The sequence below is a fragment of the Bolinopsis microptera genome, chromosome 2 (genome assembly GCF_026151205.1).
Source record: "Bolinopsis microptera isolate Bmic1 chromosome 2, MBARI_Bmic_1.0, whole genome shotgun sequence".
NCBI lineage: Eukaryota > Metazoa > Ctenophora > Tentaculata > Lobata > Bolinopsidae > Bolinopsis > Bolinopsis microptera.
This window is the reverse complement of record NC_087073.1, coordinates 853,731-871,051: the sequence shown is the minus strand read 5'-3', so window position 1 is coordinate 871,051 and position 17,321 is coordinate 853,731. Positions and strand designations below refer to the sequence as shown.

At 44.1% G+C, this 17,321-nt stretch overlaps 1 protein-coding gene across 3 annotated transcripts; it reads left to right on the top strand.

Annotated features, from left to right (window-relative positions):
* Positions 1–2,642: 2,642 nt before the first annotated feature.
* LOC134826366 (putative uncharacterized protein DDB_G0287113) lies at positions 2,643–14,996 on the top strand. 3 transcript variants are annotated; one of them, XM_063838711.1, is made up of 14 exons: positions 2,643–2,850; positions 3,485–3,595; positions 3,681–3,836; positions 4,106–4,195; positions 4,900–5,055; positions 5,456–5,534; positions 7,342–7,568; positions 8,242–8,442; positions 9,001–9,129; positions 9,529–9,678; positions 9,946–10,104; positions 10,211–10,351; positions 10,634–10,781; positions 13,988–14,996. In XM_063838711.1, exons 1-14 carry the CDS (start codon positions 2,812–2,814, stop codon positions 14,299–14,301), a joined length of 2,100 nt encoding a protein of 699 aa, XP_063694781.1. In that variant the 5' UTR covers positions 2,643–2,811; the 3' UTR covers positions 14,302–14,996. The 3 variants fall into 3 exon arrangements, with proteins under 3 accessions (XP_063694781.1, XP_063694782.1, XP_063694783.1); XM_063838712.1 differs by lacking the exon at positions 4,900–5,055; XM_063838713.1 differs by lacking the exons at positions 3,681–3,836; positions 4,900–5,055.
* The last annotated feature ends 2,325 nt before the right edge of the window (positions 14,997–17,321 follow it).

Below are 17,321 nucleotides of genomic sequence, written 5' to 3'. Positions count from 1 at the left end.
TTCGTCTCGGACTCCTTTGTATGAAGAAATCGATTGATTTGATTTCAGTAAGTAAGAAAGAGCGTTCTTTATCAGGCTTGAACCTTTGTTTAATTTATCAATATTTATAAAACTATTCATGTGATCAGTTATTTAAAAGTTGAGATTACAACTTATTATCAATGTGTCTTTGTTGTTTATTTTAAATATTCCACCTATGAGAACAGTTCTGTTAGGAGATTACATATGTAGATACATACTATTATTATTAAACTGTTCACTTGGTGCAGTTTCTAGACGTCTCCAAACTATTTGCAGCTGACGACGATTAACACATGTTTATTGAAAGCTTCTACAAGTTAAACCATCGTATCTCTTTAAATATGTTGCTAATCCAACTCCATTCAGTATTTGCAGTTGTCAAAAATAACTTAAAGTCTGATGCTTATTACTAGCACATGCCACTGATCATGTGAGACGAAGTTTCGATGAGCAGAAGGTGGCCCCACAGTCACATTTTGTGGTAAAAATGTTACTAATATACTATAAAATGTCAGGGAAAAAAGGTATTAAAACCAAAATTATTGGTGTAATTACAACTGCGAGGCTTGACACGCATTTTAAGCAGTAAAACAATGTTATAATGCATCTTGTTATGTGGAGTGTCCTCTCCACAAAGCTCATTGTCCGAGGCAAGCAATAGTGCTATACTTGTCATGTTGTTATCAAGAATTGCGGTCTTCACTAAAATTGTTTTCATTGCGATCATGTCGTCTGTCATCCTCATAGAAGTTAAAATTTGATGTGCAAGCGCACTTGGTAGAACATGCGACCTGCATTACTTCATGTTTCAGTTGAACACTGTTTCGTGTAATTAGCTCTCCAATGTTAATCAGTGCAGTCCAGTATTTTGACGCTGTGCATCACATTTTTCTTCAAGTTTATTTACGTTGACAGGCTCGTGTAATCCTAACGCTTGAGTCGTGAATATGACTGTTATTTTTGCACTCTGTAATAATATTAGCTCTCTCCTCCTGTTACTGAGTCACTCTCCAACAACGCAAAATGTGCAAGTCCATAGATTGTCTCGAGCTATTGGCAGGCACAGCGTCGAGGCACACCAATCATTTGAATTGGATTATGCTGTAGCAAACTGCTCACATTACGACAAGCTGTTACTGAGTAGTGACTAGTGAGTGATAATTTTACCGTTCTGTGGAGTTTGCATCTTATTTTACAGTTTCATATCTTTAATGCAATGGCTACTAGTCAATAGTCATCATGAACTTTAAACGCAAGCTCTCCGCATGAACAGTCCACCTTTAATCAGCATTTGGCAATGGCAAAGCCCGTAAATTCCAGAATCTTTCACTTTTCGTAAGCATCAACTCGGCAGGCCACACAGTGGACCACTACAAAAGAATGTGGTTATCTTTTCAGAGGGAAATGTTGTGCAGATGGTCATTGTTTGTATTAAGAAATATAAAACTAATGAGCGTGACGAAGAATCTGATGCATCATTATTTTCTAACTTTAACTGTAATTTCCACTTGACATTGTATTGTTCGTCTATTTCGCGTGTACAAACTTTTATTATACTTTGAGACAAAGTTAAGATACAAGTTCATGTAGTATAAGGTGCAGGAGTAGCAGGAGCTAAACTTTGACTATAATCGGGGAACTGCTCATCATTGTTTGCCTATGAATTTAATACCGCTTATTTAATACCAAATTATGCCTGTGCATATCTTTTTCAACAGAATCACAAACCGATATAGATAGAAATGAATTGGAGATGAGATAGAAATAGAGATAGAAATAGAGATAGAAATAGAGATAGAAATAGAGATAGAAATAGAGATAGAAATAGAGATAGAGATAGAGATAAAAATAGAGATAGAAATAGAGATAGAAATAGAGATAGAAATAGAGATAGAAATAGAGATAGAAATAGAGATAGAAATAGAGATAGAAATAGAAATAGAAATAGAAATAGAAATAGAAATAGAGATAGAAATAGAGATAGAAATAGAGATAGAAATAGAGATAGAAATAGAAATAGAAATAGAAATAGATATAGAAATAGATATAGAAATAGAGATAGAAATAGAGATAGAAATAGAGATAGAGATAGAAATAGAAATAGAAATTAGAAATGAATTAGAGATGTTTCTAGCAATGCCTGTCAGTACCAAGAGAATAAATAGCATTTTCACATTTGTATGTCAAGTTTGACAGCTCATTGGATTGTTAACTGATTAAGTGCTTCCGAACATCACTCACGTGGTCTTGATTAGCGCTCGATTCCAATAAATTTCCGACGAGTTGTTTGTTTTCAGCCACTCTCAGCAGGGTATAGTGTTACTATCACTCAGATAATGTGAAAATGCTCCTTTGGTTTGTGGCCTAAGTTACTTAGACCAGGAGGTACTTAGTAAGTACCTCCTGGTCTTTATTGCCATGCTGACATTATTGGATTTGTTACGCGTGTCAGCTGTGTTTTGTTTATAGTCGTGATGTGTGTCAATCATTAGATTATCAATCAATATTATCTAGTCAATCTTCTTGCAGATTTAATAGTTATTTGAGACTAGGGTAAACTTGAAACGTTTGCCCTACAAATTTAACTGTGCCTATAATTTTTAACTTCAACATACCGGTCCAGAGAGTAAAATGATCCTGTCTAACTTGAAATGAGCCTTTAAGAGGTTGCAGCTACCGAAACCAACAAACAGAATTAAACTGATCTGAAGAACAGGGGGAGATATAGAAGCGAGCTCTTTTGAGCCTGTTATCAGCTGCCAAGTCGTCTTGGTAAATGTGCCGGCCAGCATGGGGAGACGAGATCTGCTGTCCAACACCATCTACCAGGTACCCCCCAACACCATCTACCAGGTACCCCCCCAACACCATCTACCAGGTACCCCCAACATCATCTACCAGGTCCCCCCCAACACCATCTACCAGGTACCCCCCAACACCATCTACCAGGTACCCCCCAACACCATCTACCAGGTACCCCCCAACACCATCTACCAGGTACCCCCAACACCATCTACCAGGTACCCCCCAACACCATCTACCAGGTACCCCCCCAACACCATCTACCAGGTTCCTCCAACACCATCTACCAGGTACCCCCAACACCATCTACCAGGTACCCCCCCCCCCCAACACCATCTACCAGGTACCCCCAACACCATCTACCAGGTACCCCCTCTCCCCCCTTAAGAAAACAATAATTTTCTCGCTGGAAAAGGTTTGATTTACTTTTGAATCACATTTTAACTCATTGTGCGAAGCTCTGTTCCTCACTCAACTAATGAGCTCTACCCTCAGAGGATGAAGCAGCTGGTAACTATAGTAACCATAGTAACCATAGTAACTACCCTCAGAGGATGAAGCAGCTGGTAACTATAGTAACTAGTAACCATAGTAACCATAGTAACTACCCTCAGAGGATGAAGCAGCTGGTAACCATAGTAACCATAGTAACTACCCTCAGAGGATGAAGCAGCTGCGGAACAGGTTGAAAAAGAGGAACCAGGAGGAGGAGAAGAGACAGGAGAGGGCGGACCGGGCCAAGACTGCCAGATGGGAGGAGCACCAGCGACAGGTAATGCTCAGGGGACCAGGGGTGCAAGACAGCACATTTTCGTTGTTGTCAGCAAGTTTTAGGTTCGATATTAACCGCGAGACAGATGTTGCAGTTCGAGAACTATTTGAAGAAATGTGCTCAAGCACCGAAGAGGCGGAGGAGACCCCCGAACAGAGCCTCAGTTCCGCCAAACACGATGGCAGGCTCCTCAATCTGCAGTGGAGGGGGAATCAACCTGGAGCAAGTTCACTTGGTAGAGGTGTGGTACCACTGATAAGCCATTATAATCCGTGTGCCGTTATTCTTATCTGTGGTGACTTTTTTATTGATTCTCACTGGTTCGCAGTGGTTCAAAAAATGTAAAATAACACAACACGGTGTGTTACACAACGTGTCGAAGAATAAAATGCCCAAAATGGATTAAAATTGAACTTTTTCGCAGTTCATGACATTGACATCCCTCGTGTTTCTGTTACTATGGTCACGTGATCAGGTTACCATGGTCACGTGACATCCCTCGTGTTTCAGACAACGGCAGAGAACAGATCTTACTCTTCAGGAGCAACATCTAGATCATTTAGGATAACCCCTGGTCTCTCTCCTCCCCCAAGCGGCACGGTGAGTTGAACAAGTTCACCAGCCTCAAACCACGTGGTTACTATAGTTACTAGTTACTATAGTAACCACCTTCTAGTTCACCAGCCTCAAACCACGTGGTTACTATAGTTACTAGTTACTATAGTAACCACCTTCAAGTACACCAGCCTCAAACCACGTGGTTACTATAGTTACTAGTTACTATAGTAACCACCTTCAAGTACACCAGCCTCAAACCACGTGGTTACTATAGTTACTAGTTACTATAGTAACCACCTTCAAGTACACCAGCCTCAAACCACGTGGTTACTATAGTTACTAGTTACTATAGTAACCACCTTCAAGTACATCAGCCTCAAACCACGCTGATAGCTGACCTTCTTGCCGCAAATATAAACATTCATCAGTATTCATACCATATTACACTACATCAGCATGAATCATATTACACTACATCAGCATGAATCATATTACACTACATCAGCATGAATCATATTACACTACATCAGCATGAATCATATTCACAATCAAACTTTTATTTTGATAATTGAGCTTTTAATCAGTTAGTCACTCACCGGTCAGTCTTTTAGATGTCAGCCTCATTACAAGACTACCTGACTACAGACCGCTCACAGTTCTCTAAAATAAGCATTGTTTAATAAGCATTACAAGCATTGAGCATGTCCTGCATGTAGCATGTTCTGTGTACATGTCTCAGCCCCCAGGATTCGATCAGTACAAGCACTAGTATCTGCTCTAGGCTATCCCACCCTACCTCTACATCCCTGCAACCCAATAAATCTACAGCACATCCTCGTTACCTTGGTTACACTTCTTCAGCATCTACAACTTCTCTAGCGGTAGATCAACCTCTTAATAAGGTTAGGATTCTTTCCTTTTATAGAATTAGACTAAATAGTCTTCCTTTTATTTCTAAGGTTTGTGTTTTAGCATGTGCTGTGTCAAAATGCAATTATTTGAAGCATTAACGCTGGCTGAAGCAGTAATGTTGTTGGCCCGACGGCTAGCAACCGCACGATTTTGCTTGCTTACTTAATTATTTACTAGTTCTTTAGAAAATTAAATGATTAATGAATTCACAAGGACTCGCCTGATCATAGACATGATGAGTAATCATCACGTTTTTAACTAAAAAAGTAAATAACTAATGTTACTGCTATGTGTCAACGATTTTTACATGATTACAGTCAAATATTAATTATAATAATAGTGATGCAATTTTAACTTTAAGATGAAAATCTGTAGTGGTCTCCATCCCAGGTAACTGAGACGGACGAGAATGAACAGGACTGGTGCCGGCCTGGTTGGCGGAGTGCCAACTCTTCTCCTGACTCGACAGGTATTAACTGTGCAGTGACACCTAGTGGTGGTATAGTTATACATAGGGGGGCCCCAAATTATCAGGGGTCAGATCATATCACTAATTAGTGACGTATAATTAGTGATGTGATCCATCAGTAGTGATGTGATCCATCAGAAGAGCCTCTTTCTACCGGAGCACATAGTGGAATTCACCAAGTTCGTCGCTCAGCTGTGCAGAACACGATTCCCTATAAAGAAGAAACACGAACATTAGTGTCTCAGTACGGGATATCACATTTCCTCCACAGCCCCTTCATTTTCACTTTTTCTTTACACTCATCAAACACCTTAATGGTAACGGATTTTCTATTTGGATTTCGGACTTTGACCTTTAGCTATGCTGATCTGACATTATCTCACTGTAATTTAGATCTATTTTTTGTAAACTTTTTGTAAACCTTGTAAACCTTGTAGAATTTAATTGACTCATAAATGTGCTAGATATAGGGTAGATTTCACATGTCAATTCTGTAAATCATTGCTGTATAACGGGTGATGACTAAAAAATGGGACTTTTTTCAAAGGTCTTTTTAGTGTCGATAAAACTATTTTTGGTTCAAACCAATGAAACAGCGTTGTGAAGCGGGCAATTTTGAACAAGTATGGTCAATGACAAGCGCCCATGAGCCCATTTTGATCGGTTCAGGAGGGCTTCTTTCTTCAAGCTAAAAAATTCGTCTGTACAGTTGGGCCTAAAATCGTGTTGGCGCAGTCTCTTCTTTTGTGCCCTAGGGCCCATGTATGCTTGTTAGCCATATTCCGGGCATGTACATGTGTTGCCAGGATACTAAAGAAGTCTTCTATGGGTTGAGATTGTCAAAATTTACTTTGGTCGATCACTTTTGGGACGAAATTAACCCTATGGCAAATAAAGATGTGGTTTTCATAGAAAAATACGATCTAGGGCCCATGTATGCTTGTTAGCCATATTCCGGGCATGTACATGTGTTGCCAGGATACTAAAGAAGTCTTCTATGGGTTGAGATTGTCAAAATTTACTTTGGTCGATAACTTTTGGGACGAAATTGGCCCTTATGGCAAATAAAGATGTGGTTTTCCCAGAAAAATACGATCTAGCCCCATCCTAACGAACCACCTTCCACCCTTTGGATATTTTCTTGTAGGAACAACACCTGGCAAGGCTTCAAGCACTTTGATTTTTACGAGGTACCATTATAGACCATGCTAAAGCCGATAGTTGACCTAGCCTCGATCTTTCGCACGGTAAAATTTTACCCCTCAGGTGGTTTTGAGCTCAAATATCTTCTTACTGGTTTTAGCTACGCTGATGGGTGTTGAACCCTCGTCTTAAGCATAAAATTCGGCATACTCTCTGCTAAATATTTTTTGGTATGGAAGCTTTAACTACCTGTGAGGCGACTTCTGCGAACAGTGCTTTACTGTAAAACTTTTATAGGACCCCTCCCCTAGTTCGAGACCATTATCGGGGACAAAGATCAACCAATTTGATCAAATGGGGGCGGAAACTGTTCGAGTATCGTTCAGAGTAACTGGTGGTTGTGGTAAAATATCAAAATTTTGTTCAGGTGGAATCTGAGGGCTAAAAAACATGTAGTCCCATTTTTTATTCATCACCCGTCAGTTAGTAACACCAGGACTTGTTGGAGGAAAGTGAGCATGCTGACTGACTAATGAGTTTGAGTAGCTAAATGTGTGGAATGTTGGAGGAAAGTGAGCATGCTGACTGACTAATGAGTTTGAGTAGCTAAATCTGTGGAATGTAGATCGTCTTCTTCTCTCTCATAACAACCTCAATTCATCAGGCAAAACAGATCTAGCAAGAGGTTTAGAGGAGCTAGATGACAGATCAAACGAGATGTCGTACCCAAGAAGCAACATATCTAACCACGCCTACAGCGCCATTCTGTCCCCTCCGCCCACTCTCCCTTCTACACCCTCAGATTCAGGAACCATCCTGTTCCAGACTCCCATCCCTCCACACGAAACACCCATTATACCCATCATTGCTCAACCCCCTACTCCAGAGCCGGTTAGTTTGTGTTCCAGACTCCCATCCCTCCACACGAAACACCCATTATACCCATCATTGCTCAACCCCCTACTCCAGAGCCGGTTAGTTTGTGTTCCAGACTCCCACACGAACACCCATTATACCCATCATTGCTCAACCCCCTACTCCAGAGCCGGTTAGTTTGTGTTCCAGACTCCCATCCCTCCACACGAAACACCCATTATACCCATCATTGCTCAACCCCCTACTCCAGAGCCGGTTAGTTTGTGTTCCAGACTCCCATCCCTCCACACGAAACACCCGTTATACCCATCATTGCTCAACCCCCTACTCCAGAGCCGGTTAGTTTGTGTTCCAGACTCCCATCCCTCCACACGAAACACCCATTATACCCATCATTGCTCAACCCCCTACTCCAGAGCCGGTTAGTTTGTGTTCCAGACTCCCATCCCTCCACACGAAACACCCATTATACCCATCATTGCTCAACCCCCTACTCCAGAGCCAGTTAGTTTGTGTTCCAGACTCCCACACGAAACACCCATTATACCTATCATTGCTCAACCCCCTACTCCAGAGCCGGTAATTGCTGGACGGTTGCCAACAGCAGCTCATAACAGTTTATTTAATTAGCTGTATGATATTAAGCAAGTTACCTGATAATATGTATATTGAATATCATTTCTTGCAGCCGGTTCTACCAGAAATATCCATCACGAAAATGGCAACTGCTCCGTCGGACCAGCAGCCTCCAAAAGTTGTCAAAGCACCAAAGAAGCCCAAGATCAAGAAGAAAGGAAAAAAGAAATCGTCACCAAAACAAGCAAAATCAAAAAGTCCTGAAACCAGCACGGAGATGGAAGTTAAAGTGGATCCCAAAAATAAAAAAGAGGTTTGTAACATTGATCTGAACAACATGGGGCAGAATAAATTGAGTATATATTCCATTTTTAATACCTTGTTAGTCGTCACCAGCAGGCTAGGTGACATTATTAATACCTTGTTAGTTGTTAGTCGTCACCAGCAGGCTAGGTGACATTTTTAATACCTTGTTAGTCGTCACCAGCAGGCTAGGTGACATTATTAATACCTTAATTTTGTTAGTCGTCACCAGCAGGCTAGGTGACATTTTTAATACCTTGTTAGTCGTCACCAGCAGGCTAGGTGACATTATTAATACCTTGTTAGTTGTTAGTCGTCACCAGCAGGCTAGGTGACATTTTTAATACCTTGTTAGTCGTCACCAGCAGGCTAGGTGACATTATTAATACCTTAATTTTGTTAGTCGTCACCAGCAGGCTAGGTGACATTTTTAATACCTTGTTAGTCGTCACCAGCAGGCTAGGTGACATTATTAATACCTTGTTAGTCGTCAACAGTAGGCTAGGTGACATTGTTAGCAGGCGCGCGCGTGCCCACGTGCAGGCTAGATGAAATTATCCTTGTTCAGGTTCAGAAGAAGATAAAGGATATCTTCACCAGTGTCAACACTCTGCCGGACGAGGAGTTGACGGAGGAGGCATTTGATGTTTTCCTCGACACCATCAAAAACCTGTCCGAATACTTGGATACGGATGACGTGAGTTTTAATTGTGAACTTTTGAATAGGCTCTGTAAGTAAGTAGTTTATATATTAGGACGCAATGAAACTACCGGACTGCGATGTATGGGGACTTGCCACCCCATGGCAACATTAAAATATATCGACTCTGTTACATCGTTTCCTGTTAGTATAAAACTCCGTTACAAAATTAACTAGGATCTGGCAATACTACACCTTAGATCAATAAAATATGATAGAATAATGTATAACTATTAACTAGACTTAAATAAAAGTCTGAAAGAATATAGAAAATAAACTAGTTTACCGCTTGAAAGTTTAACAAAAAACTGTGAAAGTAAATAAAATAAAACTGTACTGATACGATCATTATTTCTGTTAGTCTATCTCAGTTGAATATATTTAACGTTTTTTCAGCTTGACTCCCAGAATTTTGATATTGTTGATGATCTTTCGTCCGGATTCTCCTCCAGAGCAAATGACTACCTCGCCAATGACTCTTGTGGAACGACCCCTTCTCCAAGCAAGATGTATAGTGAAACTCCGTCTCCCGACTCTCAAACCAAAGTAAGACATTCAAGTTAGGTTTTAATTTGTACTCACGGACTACTTCAAATTGAAGTATAAAACTTGAAGTTCAAGGCGGAGTTTAAACTCTCAAGAATCTAACTAGTTTACTAGTAACTATATTGGTTATCTAGGGGGGGGTTGTTATTAGTTAGTTTGGTGGCTTGAGGTTTGTTGTCTTGAGAAGCCACAGTGCTCAAACCTTTTAAAGAATCTCAATATGATCTGATATAATTATGGTATTTGCCAATAATGAGTACCCACCAGGCAGATGCACTGACAGGCAAGGCGCTGACGACTGTGCAGATGAAAAGGTTACAAGCAGCTGAAAAAAGAAGACTCAGAATACTGGTAGTGAGGGAGAAACAGGAGGGCATTATCAGATACAGGAAGGTTACCATGGCAGAGCTCAGGCTGAGGAGACAGGTTAGTTTCAGTAACTTAGGTCTAACTCTAAGACTTTTGTTGTATCGTGTTTTTAATCCGATACCCTCTGTATTTAGCTGTATTTTCAAAATGATAAATTGTACAGAGAGCTCTGATGAGGGTGAGGATGAAGATTATTGACGAGGCTAGCGAGAGAGATAATGTTCATATGCAGAGAATAAGGCTGTTCGAGATGGCTCATCTTAATGAGAAGGAACGTCAAGCCAGACTCGAACAGTTCAAACAGGTTAGAATAATTTGTGCTTTATGAAAACCTGTTCTGTTACTGAATGTTTTGACTACTAATATGCTGATACACTTACAGAATAGTAGGTCCCCAACAGGAGAATAATTAGAGTTCTGGTTTAATTTATAATGGTTTACTGAACCCCTCATTGTTCAGGAGGAGGATCTAAGACTGCAGTTACTAGTTACTATAGTAACCAGCTTCTAGTTACTATAGTTACTAGTAACTATAGTAACCATGTGGTTTAATTTATAATGGTTTACTAAACCCCTCATTGTTCAGGAGGAGGATCTAAGACTGCTAGAAGAAGATGAGATGAAACGTATGAAGGAGCTGAGAGTGAAAGAGGAGTTGCATCAGCTGCTGGAGAGATCCCGGGAAAGACAAGCTGAGGAGGAGAGACTTGCCAAACTTAGCAGGGAGTGGGGAGGTGAGTTAGCAGGGAGTGGGGAGGTGAGTTAGCAGGGAGTGGGGAGGTGAGTTAGCAGGGAGTGGGGAGGTGAGTTAGCAGGGAGTGGGGAGGTGAGTTAGCAGGGAGTGGGGAGGTGAGTTAGCAGGGAGTGGGGAGGTGAGTTAGCAGGGAGTGGGGAGGTGAGTTAGCAGGGAGTGGGGAGGTGAGTTAGCAGGGAGTGGGGAGGTGAGTTAGCAGGGAGTGGGGAGGTGAGTTAGCAGGGAGTGGGGAGGTGAGTTAGCAGGGAGTGGGGAGGTGAGTTAGCAGGGAGTGGGGAGGTGAGTTAGCAGGGAGTGGGGAGGTGAGTTAGCAGGGAGTGGGGAGGTGAGTTAGCAGGGAGTGGGGAGGTGAGTTAGCAGGGAGTGGGGAGGTGAGTTAGCAGGGAGTGGGGAGGTGAGTTAGCAGGGAGTGGGGAGGTGAGTTAGCAGGGAGTGGGGAGGTGAGTTAGCAGGGAGTGGGGAGGTGAGTTAGCAGGGAGTGGGGAGGTGAGTTAGCAGGGAGTGGGGAGGTTAGTTAGCAGGGAGTGGGGAGGTGAGTTAGCAGGGAGTGTGGAGGTGAGTTAGCAGGGAGTGGGGAGGTGAGTTAGCAGGGAGTGGGGAGGTGAGTTAGCAGGGAGTGGGGAGGTGAGTTAGCAGGGAGTGGGGAGGTTAGTTAGCAGGGAGTGGGGAGGTGAGTTAGCAGGGAGTGTGGAGGTGAGTTAGCAGGGAGTGGGGAGGTGAGTTAGCAGGGAGTGGGGAGGTGAGTTAGCAGGGAGTGGGGGGTGAGTTAGCAGGGAGTGGGGGGTGAGTTAGCAGGGAGTGAGGAGGTGAGTTAGCAGGGAGTGGGGAGGTGAGTTAGCAGGGAGTGGGGAGGTGAGTTAGCAGGGAGAGGGGAGGTGAGTTAGTAGGGAGTGGGGAGGTGAGTTAGCAGGGAGTGGGGAGGTGAGTTAGCAGGGAGAGGGGAGGTGAGTTAGCAGGGAGTGGGGAGGTGAGTTAGCAGGGAGTGGGGAGGTGAGTTAGCAGGGAGTGGGGAGGTGAGTTAGCAGGGAGTGGGGAGGTGAGTTAGCAGGGAGTGTGGAGGTGAGTTAGCAGGGAGTGGGGAGGTGAGTTAGCAGGGAGTGGGGAGATGAGTTAGCAGGGAGTGGGGAGGTGAGTTAGCAGGGAGTGGGGAGGTGAGTTAGCAGGGAGTGGGGAGGTGAGTTAGCAGGGAGTGGGGAGGTGAGTTAGCAGGGAGTGGGGAGGTGAGTTAGCAGGGAGTGGGGAGGTGAGTTAGCAGGGAGTGGGGAGGTGAGTTAGCAGGGAGTGGGGAGGTGAGTTAGCAGGGAGTGGGGAGGTGAGTTAGCAGGGAGTGGGGAGGTGAGTTAGCAGGGAGTGGGGGGTGAGTTAGCAGGGAGTGGGGAGGTGAGTTAGCAGGGAGTGGGGAGGTGAGTTAGCAGGGAGTGGGGAGGTGAGTTAGCAGGGAGTGGGGAGGTGAGTTAGCAGGGAGTGGGGAGGTGAGTTAGCAGGGAGTGGGGAGGTGAGTTAGCAGGGAGTGGGGAGGTGAGTTAGCAGGGAGTGGGGAGGTGAGTTAGCAGGGAGTGGGGAGGTGAGTTAGCAGGGAGTGGGGGGGGGGGGGGGGGTGAGTTAGCAGGGAGTGGGGAGGTGAGTCAGCAGGGAGTGGGGAGGTGAGTTAGCAGGGAGTGGGAGATGAGTTAGCAGGGAGTGGGGAGGTGAGTTAGCAGGGAGTGGGGAGGTTAGTTAGCAGGGAGTGGGGAGGTGAGTTAGCAGGGAGTGGGGAGTTGAGTCAGCAGGGAGTGGGGAGGTGAGTTAGCAGGGAGTGGGGAGGTGAGTTAGCAGGGAGTGGGGAGGTGAGTTAGCAGGGAGTGGGGAGGTGAGTTAGCAGGGAGTGGGGAGGTGAGTTAGCAGGGAGTGGGGAGGTGAGTTAGCAGGGAGTGGGGAGGTGAGTTAGCAGGGAGTGGGGAGGTGAGTTAGCAGGGAGTGGGGAGGTGAGTTAGCAGGGAGTGGGGAGGTGAGTTAGCAGGGAGTGGGGAGGTGAGTTAGCAGGGAGTGGGGAGTTGAGTTAGCAGGGAGTGGGGAGGTGAGTTAGCAGGGAGTGGGGAGGTGAGTTAGCAGGGAGTGGGGAGGTTAGTTAGCAGGGAGTGGGGAGGTGAGTTAGCAGGGAGTGGGGAGGTGAGTTAGCAGGGAGTGAAGGGGTGAGTTAGCAGGGAGTGGGGAGGTGAGTTAGCAGGGAGTGGGGAGGTGAGTTAGCAGGGAGTGGGGAGGTGAGTTAGCAGGGGGTGGGGAGTTAGCAGGGAGTGGGGAGGTGAGTTAGCAGAGAGTGGGGAGGTGAGTTAGCAGGGAGTGAGGGGGGGGGGTGAGTTAGCAGGGAGTGGGGAGGTGAGTTAGCAGGGAGTGGGGAGGTGAGTTAGCAGGGAGTGGGGAGGTGAGTTAGCAGGGAGTGGGGAGGTGAGTTAGCAGGGAGTGGGGAGGTGAGTCAGCAGGGAGTGGGGAGGTGAGTTAGCAGGGAGTGGGGAGGTGAGTTAGCAGGGAGTGGGGAGGTGAGTTAGCAGGGAGTGGGGAGGTGAGTTAGCAGGGAGTGGGGAGGTGAGTTAGCAGGGAGTGGGGAGGTGAGTTAGCAGGGAGTGGGGAGGTGAGTTAGCAGGGAGTGGGGAGGTGAGTTAGCAGGGAGTGGGGAGGTGAGTTAGCAGGGAGTGGGGAGTTGAGTTAGCAGGGAGTGGGGAGGTGAGTTAGCAGGGAGTGGGGAGGTGAGTTAGCAGGGAGTGGGGAGGTTAGTTAGCAGGGAGTGGGGAGGTGAGTTAGCAGGGAGTGGGGAGGTGAGTTAGCAGGGAGTGGGGAGTTGAGTTAGCAGGGAGTGGGGAGGTGAGTTAGCAGGGAGTGGGGAGGTGAGTTAGCAGGGAGTGGGGAGGTTAGTTAGCAGGGAGTGGGGAGGTGAGTTAGCAGGGAGTGGGGAGGTGAGTTAGCAGGGAGTGAAGGGGTGAGTTAGCAGGGAGTGGGGGGGTGAGTTAGCAGGGAGTGGGGAGGTGAGTTAGCAGGGAGTGGGGAGGTGAGTTAGCAGGGAGTGGGGAGGTGAGTTAGCAGGGGGTGGGGAGGTGAGAGACAGTAATATATGCTCACATCGGTTGTTCAATATTTCTACTAACAAATTATCTATTTTCGATCGGATCTATACAAGATAAATATTTTTATTTTAACGAATCATCTCATCAGAATCGGAAGAGCAGATGGTAGAAACAGGATCGTCAGTTGAAGAGGAGAAAGAAGAGCCCACAGACTCTGAGGTTGGGAGAAGGAAGAGACTGCAAAGGAATTGGATGAGAGCAGCGAGACACGCCCAAAACAAGATAAGGTTTGAGAGTATGGTCCAGAAGAACAGTCAAGTTCTTTACAGGGCGTTGGTTAAGGAGCTAATAAGTCAGCGACAGAAGGAGCTTATCACTGACATCCCCGGCTTTTCTTACTTCCTCCTTCTTAAATACACTCTTGATCTGGACGATATCTCGGACATTATGACTGATTTATGATGAAATAACGTTAGTTTATAAGCTCAGATTGTTTAAGAGTTGGTTATGATGGTTTTAGTCATAGGATTGAAATATTCGTCCAAACGATAGAGTGAGCTTTGGTTAATTTGATATTTTGCTGGTAATAACATTGTGATTATAAGTTATGGTCTCTAGAGTAGTTATGGTATCCCTGAATAGCCCTGAATATCCCTGAATAGCCCTGAATATCCCTGAATATGCAAATTTCCCTGTAAATATTTCTATATTCTGCCGACCACAAGCTCAGCATGCAAATTGCAACAGTTATGTGGACTTCACTGTGATTCTAATACAAACACTTGTATACCAGATGAATTTTGAACGATAAAGCAACTTATATCAAAAACATAAAAGGGGAATTTGTGTTAAGAGCTTCACAATATTGCCAAGGTGTTGACATATTGAATGGAAGTGATCGGAGTTTCAGGATACAGAAATTCTGTAACAGAATGCTGGATATTGAAAGATGTCACCCACTCACCCGTGTGGTGATTTGCTACTCAAAGTGAGGTTGAGTTCACAGCTATTTAAGTAGGCGTGATTGTACTGGAATATATCCTGAGAAATCCTAGTATTTTGTCTTATTCCTTTATGATTTCGGTTTCCAATATTTCGTTTAACTGGGAAAGTTTCATGTTTAATTGTACTGAAGTTCTGATGTTGTTACATTGCAATTAAAATTCGCTGTTTTCCTTGCATCATATTGCCTAATTTAAGGTGGACTCTTTAGTGTTGCTATGGTAAAAACCTTATCTTTCATATTCACGATATTATCCACCGGCCCAGATTAAGTTACCTCAAGTAGCACTACAGTACATCAAGATGAGATTCATTTTTGCTTGTGTCCTAAAACCTAAATGCGGTTATGCGAAAAAGTACTACGTCATAGTATTAGTAGTACTACAGTCTACTCACCTACTTCAATAAAAAGTTGTCATATTCTGGACAAAAAGTTCGAAATGAAAAACTTTTTGAAAAAAATTCAACGGACTTTAACTTGGACGGACATTAATTGAACGGACTTTATTTGAACGGACATTAAGATGAACGCTAGGGCCTCCAGCGTTCAAGTAATGTCCGTCCAAATAAGGTCCGATAAGGTACGTCACAGTAGTACTACAGTCCACTCACCTACTAATCACAGTAGTACTACAGTCCACTCACCTACTAGTCACAGTAGTACTACAGTCCACTCACTCACTAGTCACAGTAGTACTACAGTCCACTCACCTACTAGTCATAGTAGTACTACAGTCCACTCACCTACTAGTCACAGTAGTACTACAGTCCACTCACCTACTAGTCACAGTAGTACTACAGTCCACTCACCTACTAGTCACAGTAGTACTACAGTCCACTCACCTACTTCAATGAAAAGCTCCCTTAATCCATACCATTATACGTCTTTTAACCATCATATTGGCGTTTAACTCCATAGTCCACTGCCGAGCTGATCATTAGCAGGGAGTGGGGAGGTGAGTTAGCTTACTGCTCTGATAGTGATAACTCCAAACACCAACCAAGACAGAAGATCATTGGTGCTTACTGCTCTGATAGTGATAACTCCAAACACGAACCAAGACAGAAGATTGTCGTTCTGTAGGTACACTTTTGTTCAGTCTGCAGCTGGAAAACATGAATTAGGGTGAAGGATGATCAATGAGTTGCTACAGTGATATGAAATAGCTTGATGATTAATCTCTTTTTACAGTAGAAGTTTTCATTTACCCCAATTATCGGTGCATATCAAGTTTCAGGCCATCTCAAGATCCTTAGTACACTTTTTATGTGGTAATTCTCAGCCTTCAATGGATGATAATTGCTCGATTTTTGGCTCATACTGCAACATGTAAATGGTGTCTGCAGTTGCTCCTGCAGTGTACATAGCGTGCTGCTGCAATTTCTACACGCTAATTCGAGTCATAGAGTGACCTGTTATAGTGTTCTGGTCCAAATTCTGGAGTGGGGAGGTGAGTTAGCAGGGAGTGGGGAGGTGAGTTAGCAGGGAGTGGGGAGGTGAGTTAGCAGGGAGTGGGGAGGTGAGTTAGCAGGGAGTGGGGAGGTGAGTTAGCAGGGAGTGGGGAGGTGAGTTAGCAGGGAGTGGGGAGGTGAGTTAGCAGGGAGTGGGGAGGTGAGTTAGCAGGGAGTGGGGAGGTGAGAGTCAGTAATATGTGCTCACATCGGTTGTCCAATATCTCTACTAACAAAGTATTTATTTTCGATCGGATCTACACAAGATAAATATTTTTATTTTAACGAATCATCTCATCAGAATCGGAAGAGCAGATGGTAGAAACAGGATCGTCAGTTGAAGAGGAGAAAGAAGAGCCCACAGATTCAGAGGTTGGGAGAAGGAAGAGACTGCAAAGGAATTGGATGAGAGCAGCGAGACGCGCCCAAAACAAGATAAGGTTTGAGAGTATGGTCCAGAAGAACAGTCAAGTTCTTTACAGGGCGTTGGTTAAGGAGCTAATAAGTCAGCGACAGAAGGAACTCATTACTGACATCCCCGGCTTTTCTTACTTCCTCCTTCTTAAATACACTCTTGATCTGGACGATATCTCGGACATTATGACTGATTTATGATGAAATAACGTTAGTTTATAAGCTCAGATTGTTTAAGAGTTGGTTATGATGGTTTTAGTCATGGGATTGAAATATTCGTCCAAACGATAGAGCGAGCTTTGGTTAATTTGATATTTTGCTGGTAATAACATTGTGATTACAAGTTTTGGTATCTAGACTAGTTATGGTATCCCTGAATAGCCCTGAATATCCCTGAATAGCCCTGAATAGCCCTGAATATCCCTGAATAGCCCTGAATAGCCCTGAATATCCCTGAATAGCCCTGAATAGCCCTGAATAGCCCTGAATAGCCCTGAATAGCCCTGAATAGCCCTGAATAGCCCTGAATAGCCCTGAATATCCCTGAATAGCCCTGAATAGCCCTGAATAGCCCTGAATAGCCCTGAATATCCCTGAATATCCCTGAATATCCC

What these genes read in the sequence shown, in the direction of transcription:
- LOC134826366 (XM_063838711.1), top strand. Translation starts at nt 2,812, where the DNA reads ATGGGGAGACGAGATCTGCTGTCCAACACCATCTACCAG. An exon ending in CTCCTCCCCCAAGCGGCACG is followed by an intron (nt 4,196 to 4,899) that starts GTGAGTTGAACA and finishes CTCAGCCCCCAG; the next exon opens with GATTCGATCAGTACAAGCAC. An exon ending in AGCTCAGGCTGAGGAGACAG is followed by an intron (nt 10,105 to 10,210) that starts GTTAGTTTCAGT and finishes TAAATTGTACAG; the next exon opens with AGAGCTCTGATGAGGGTGAG.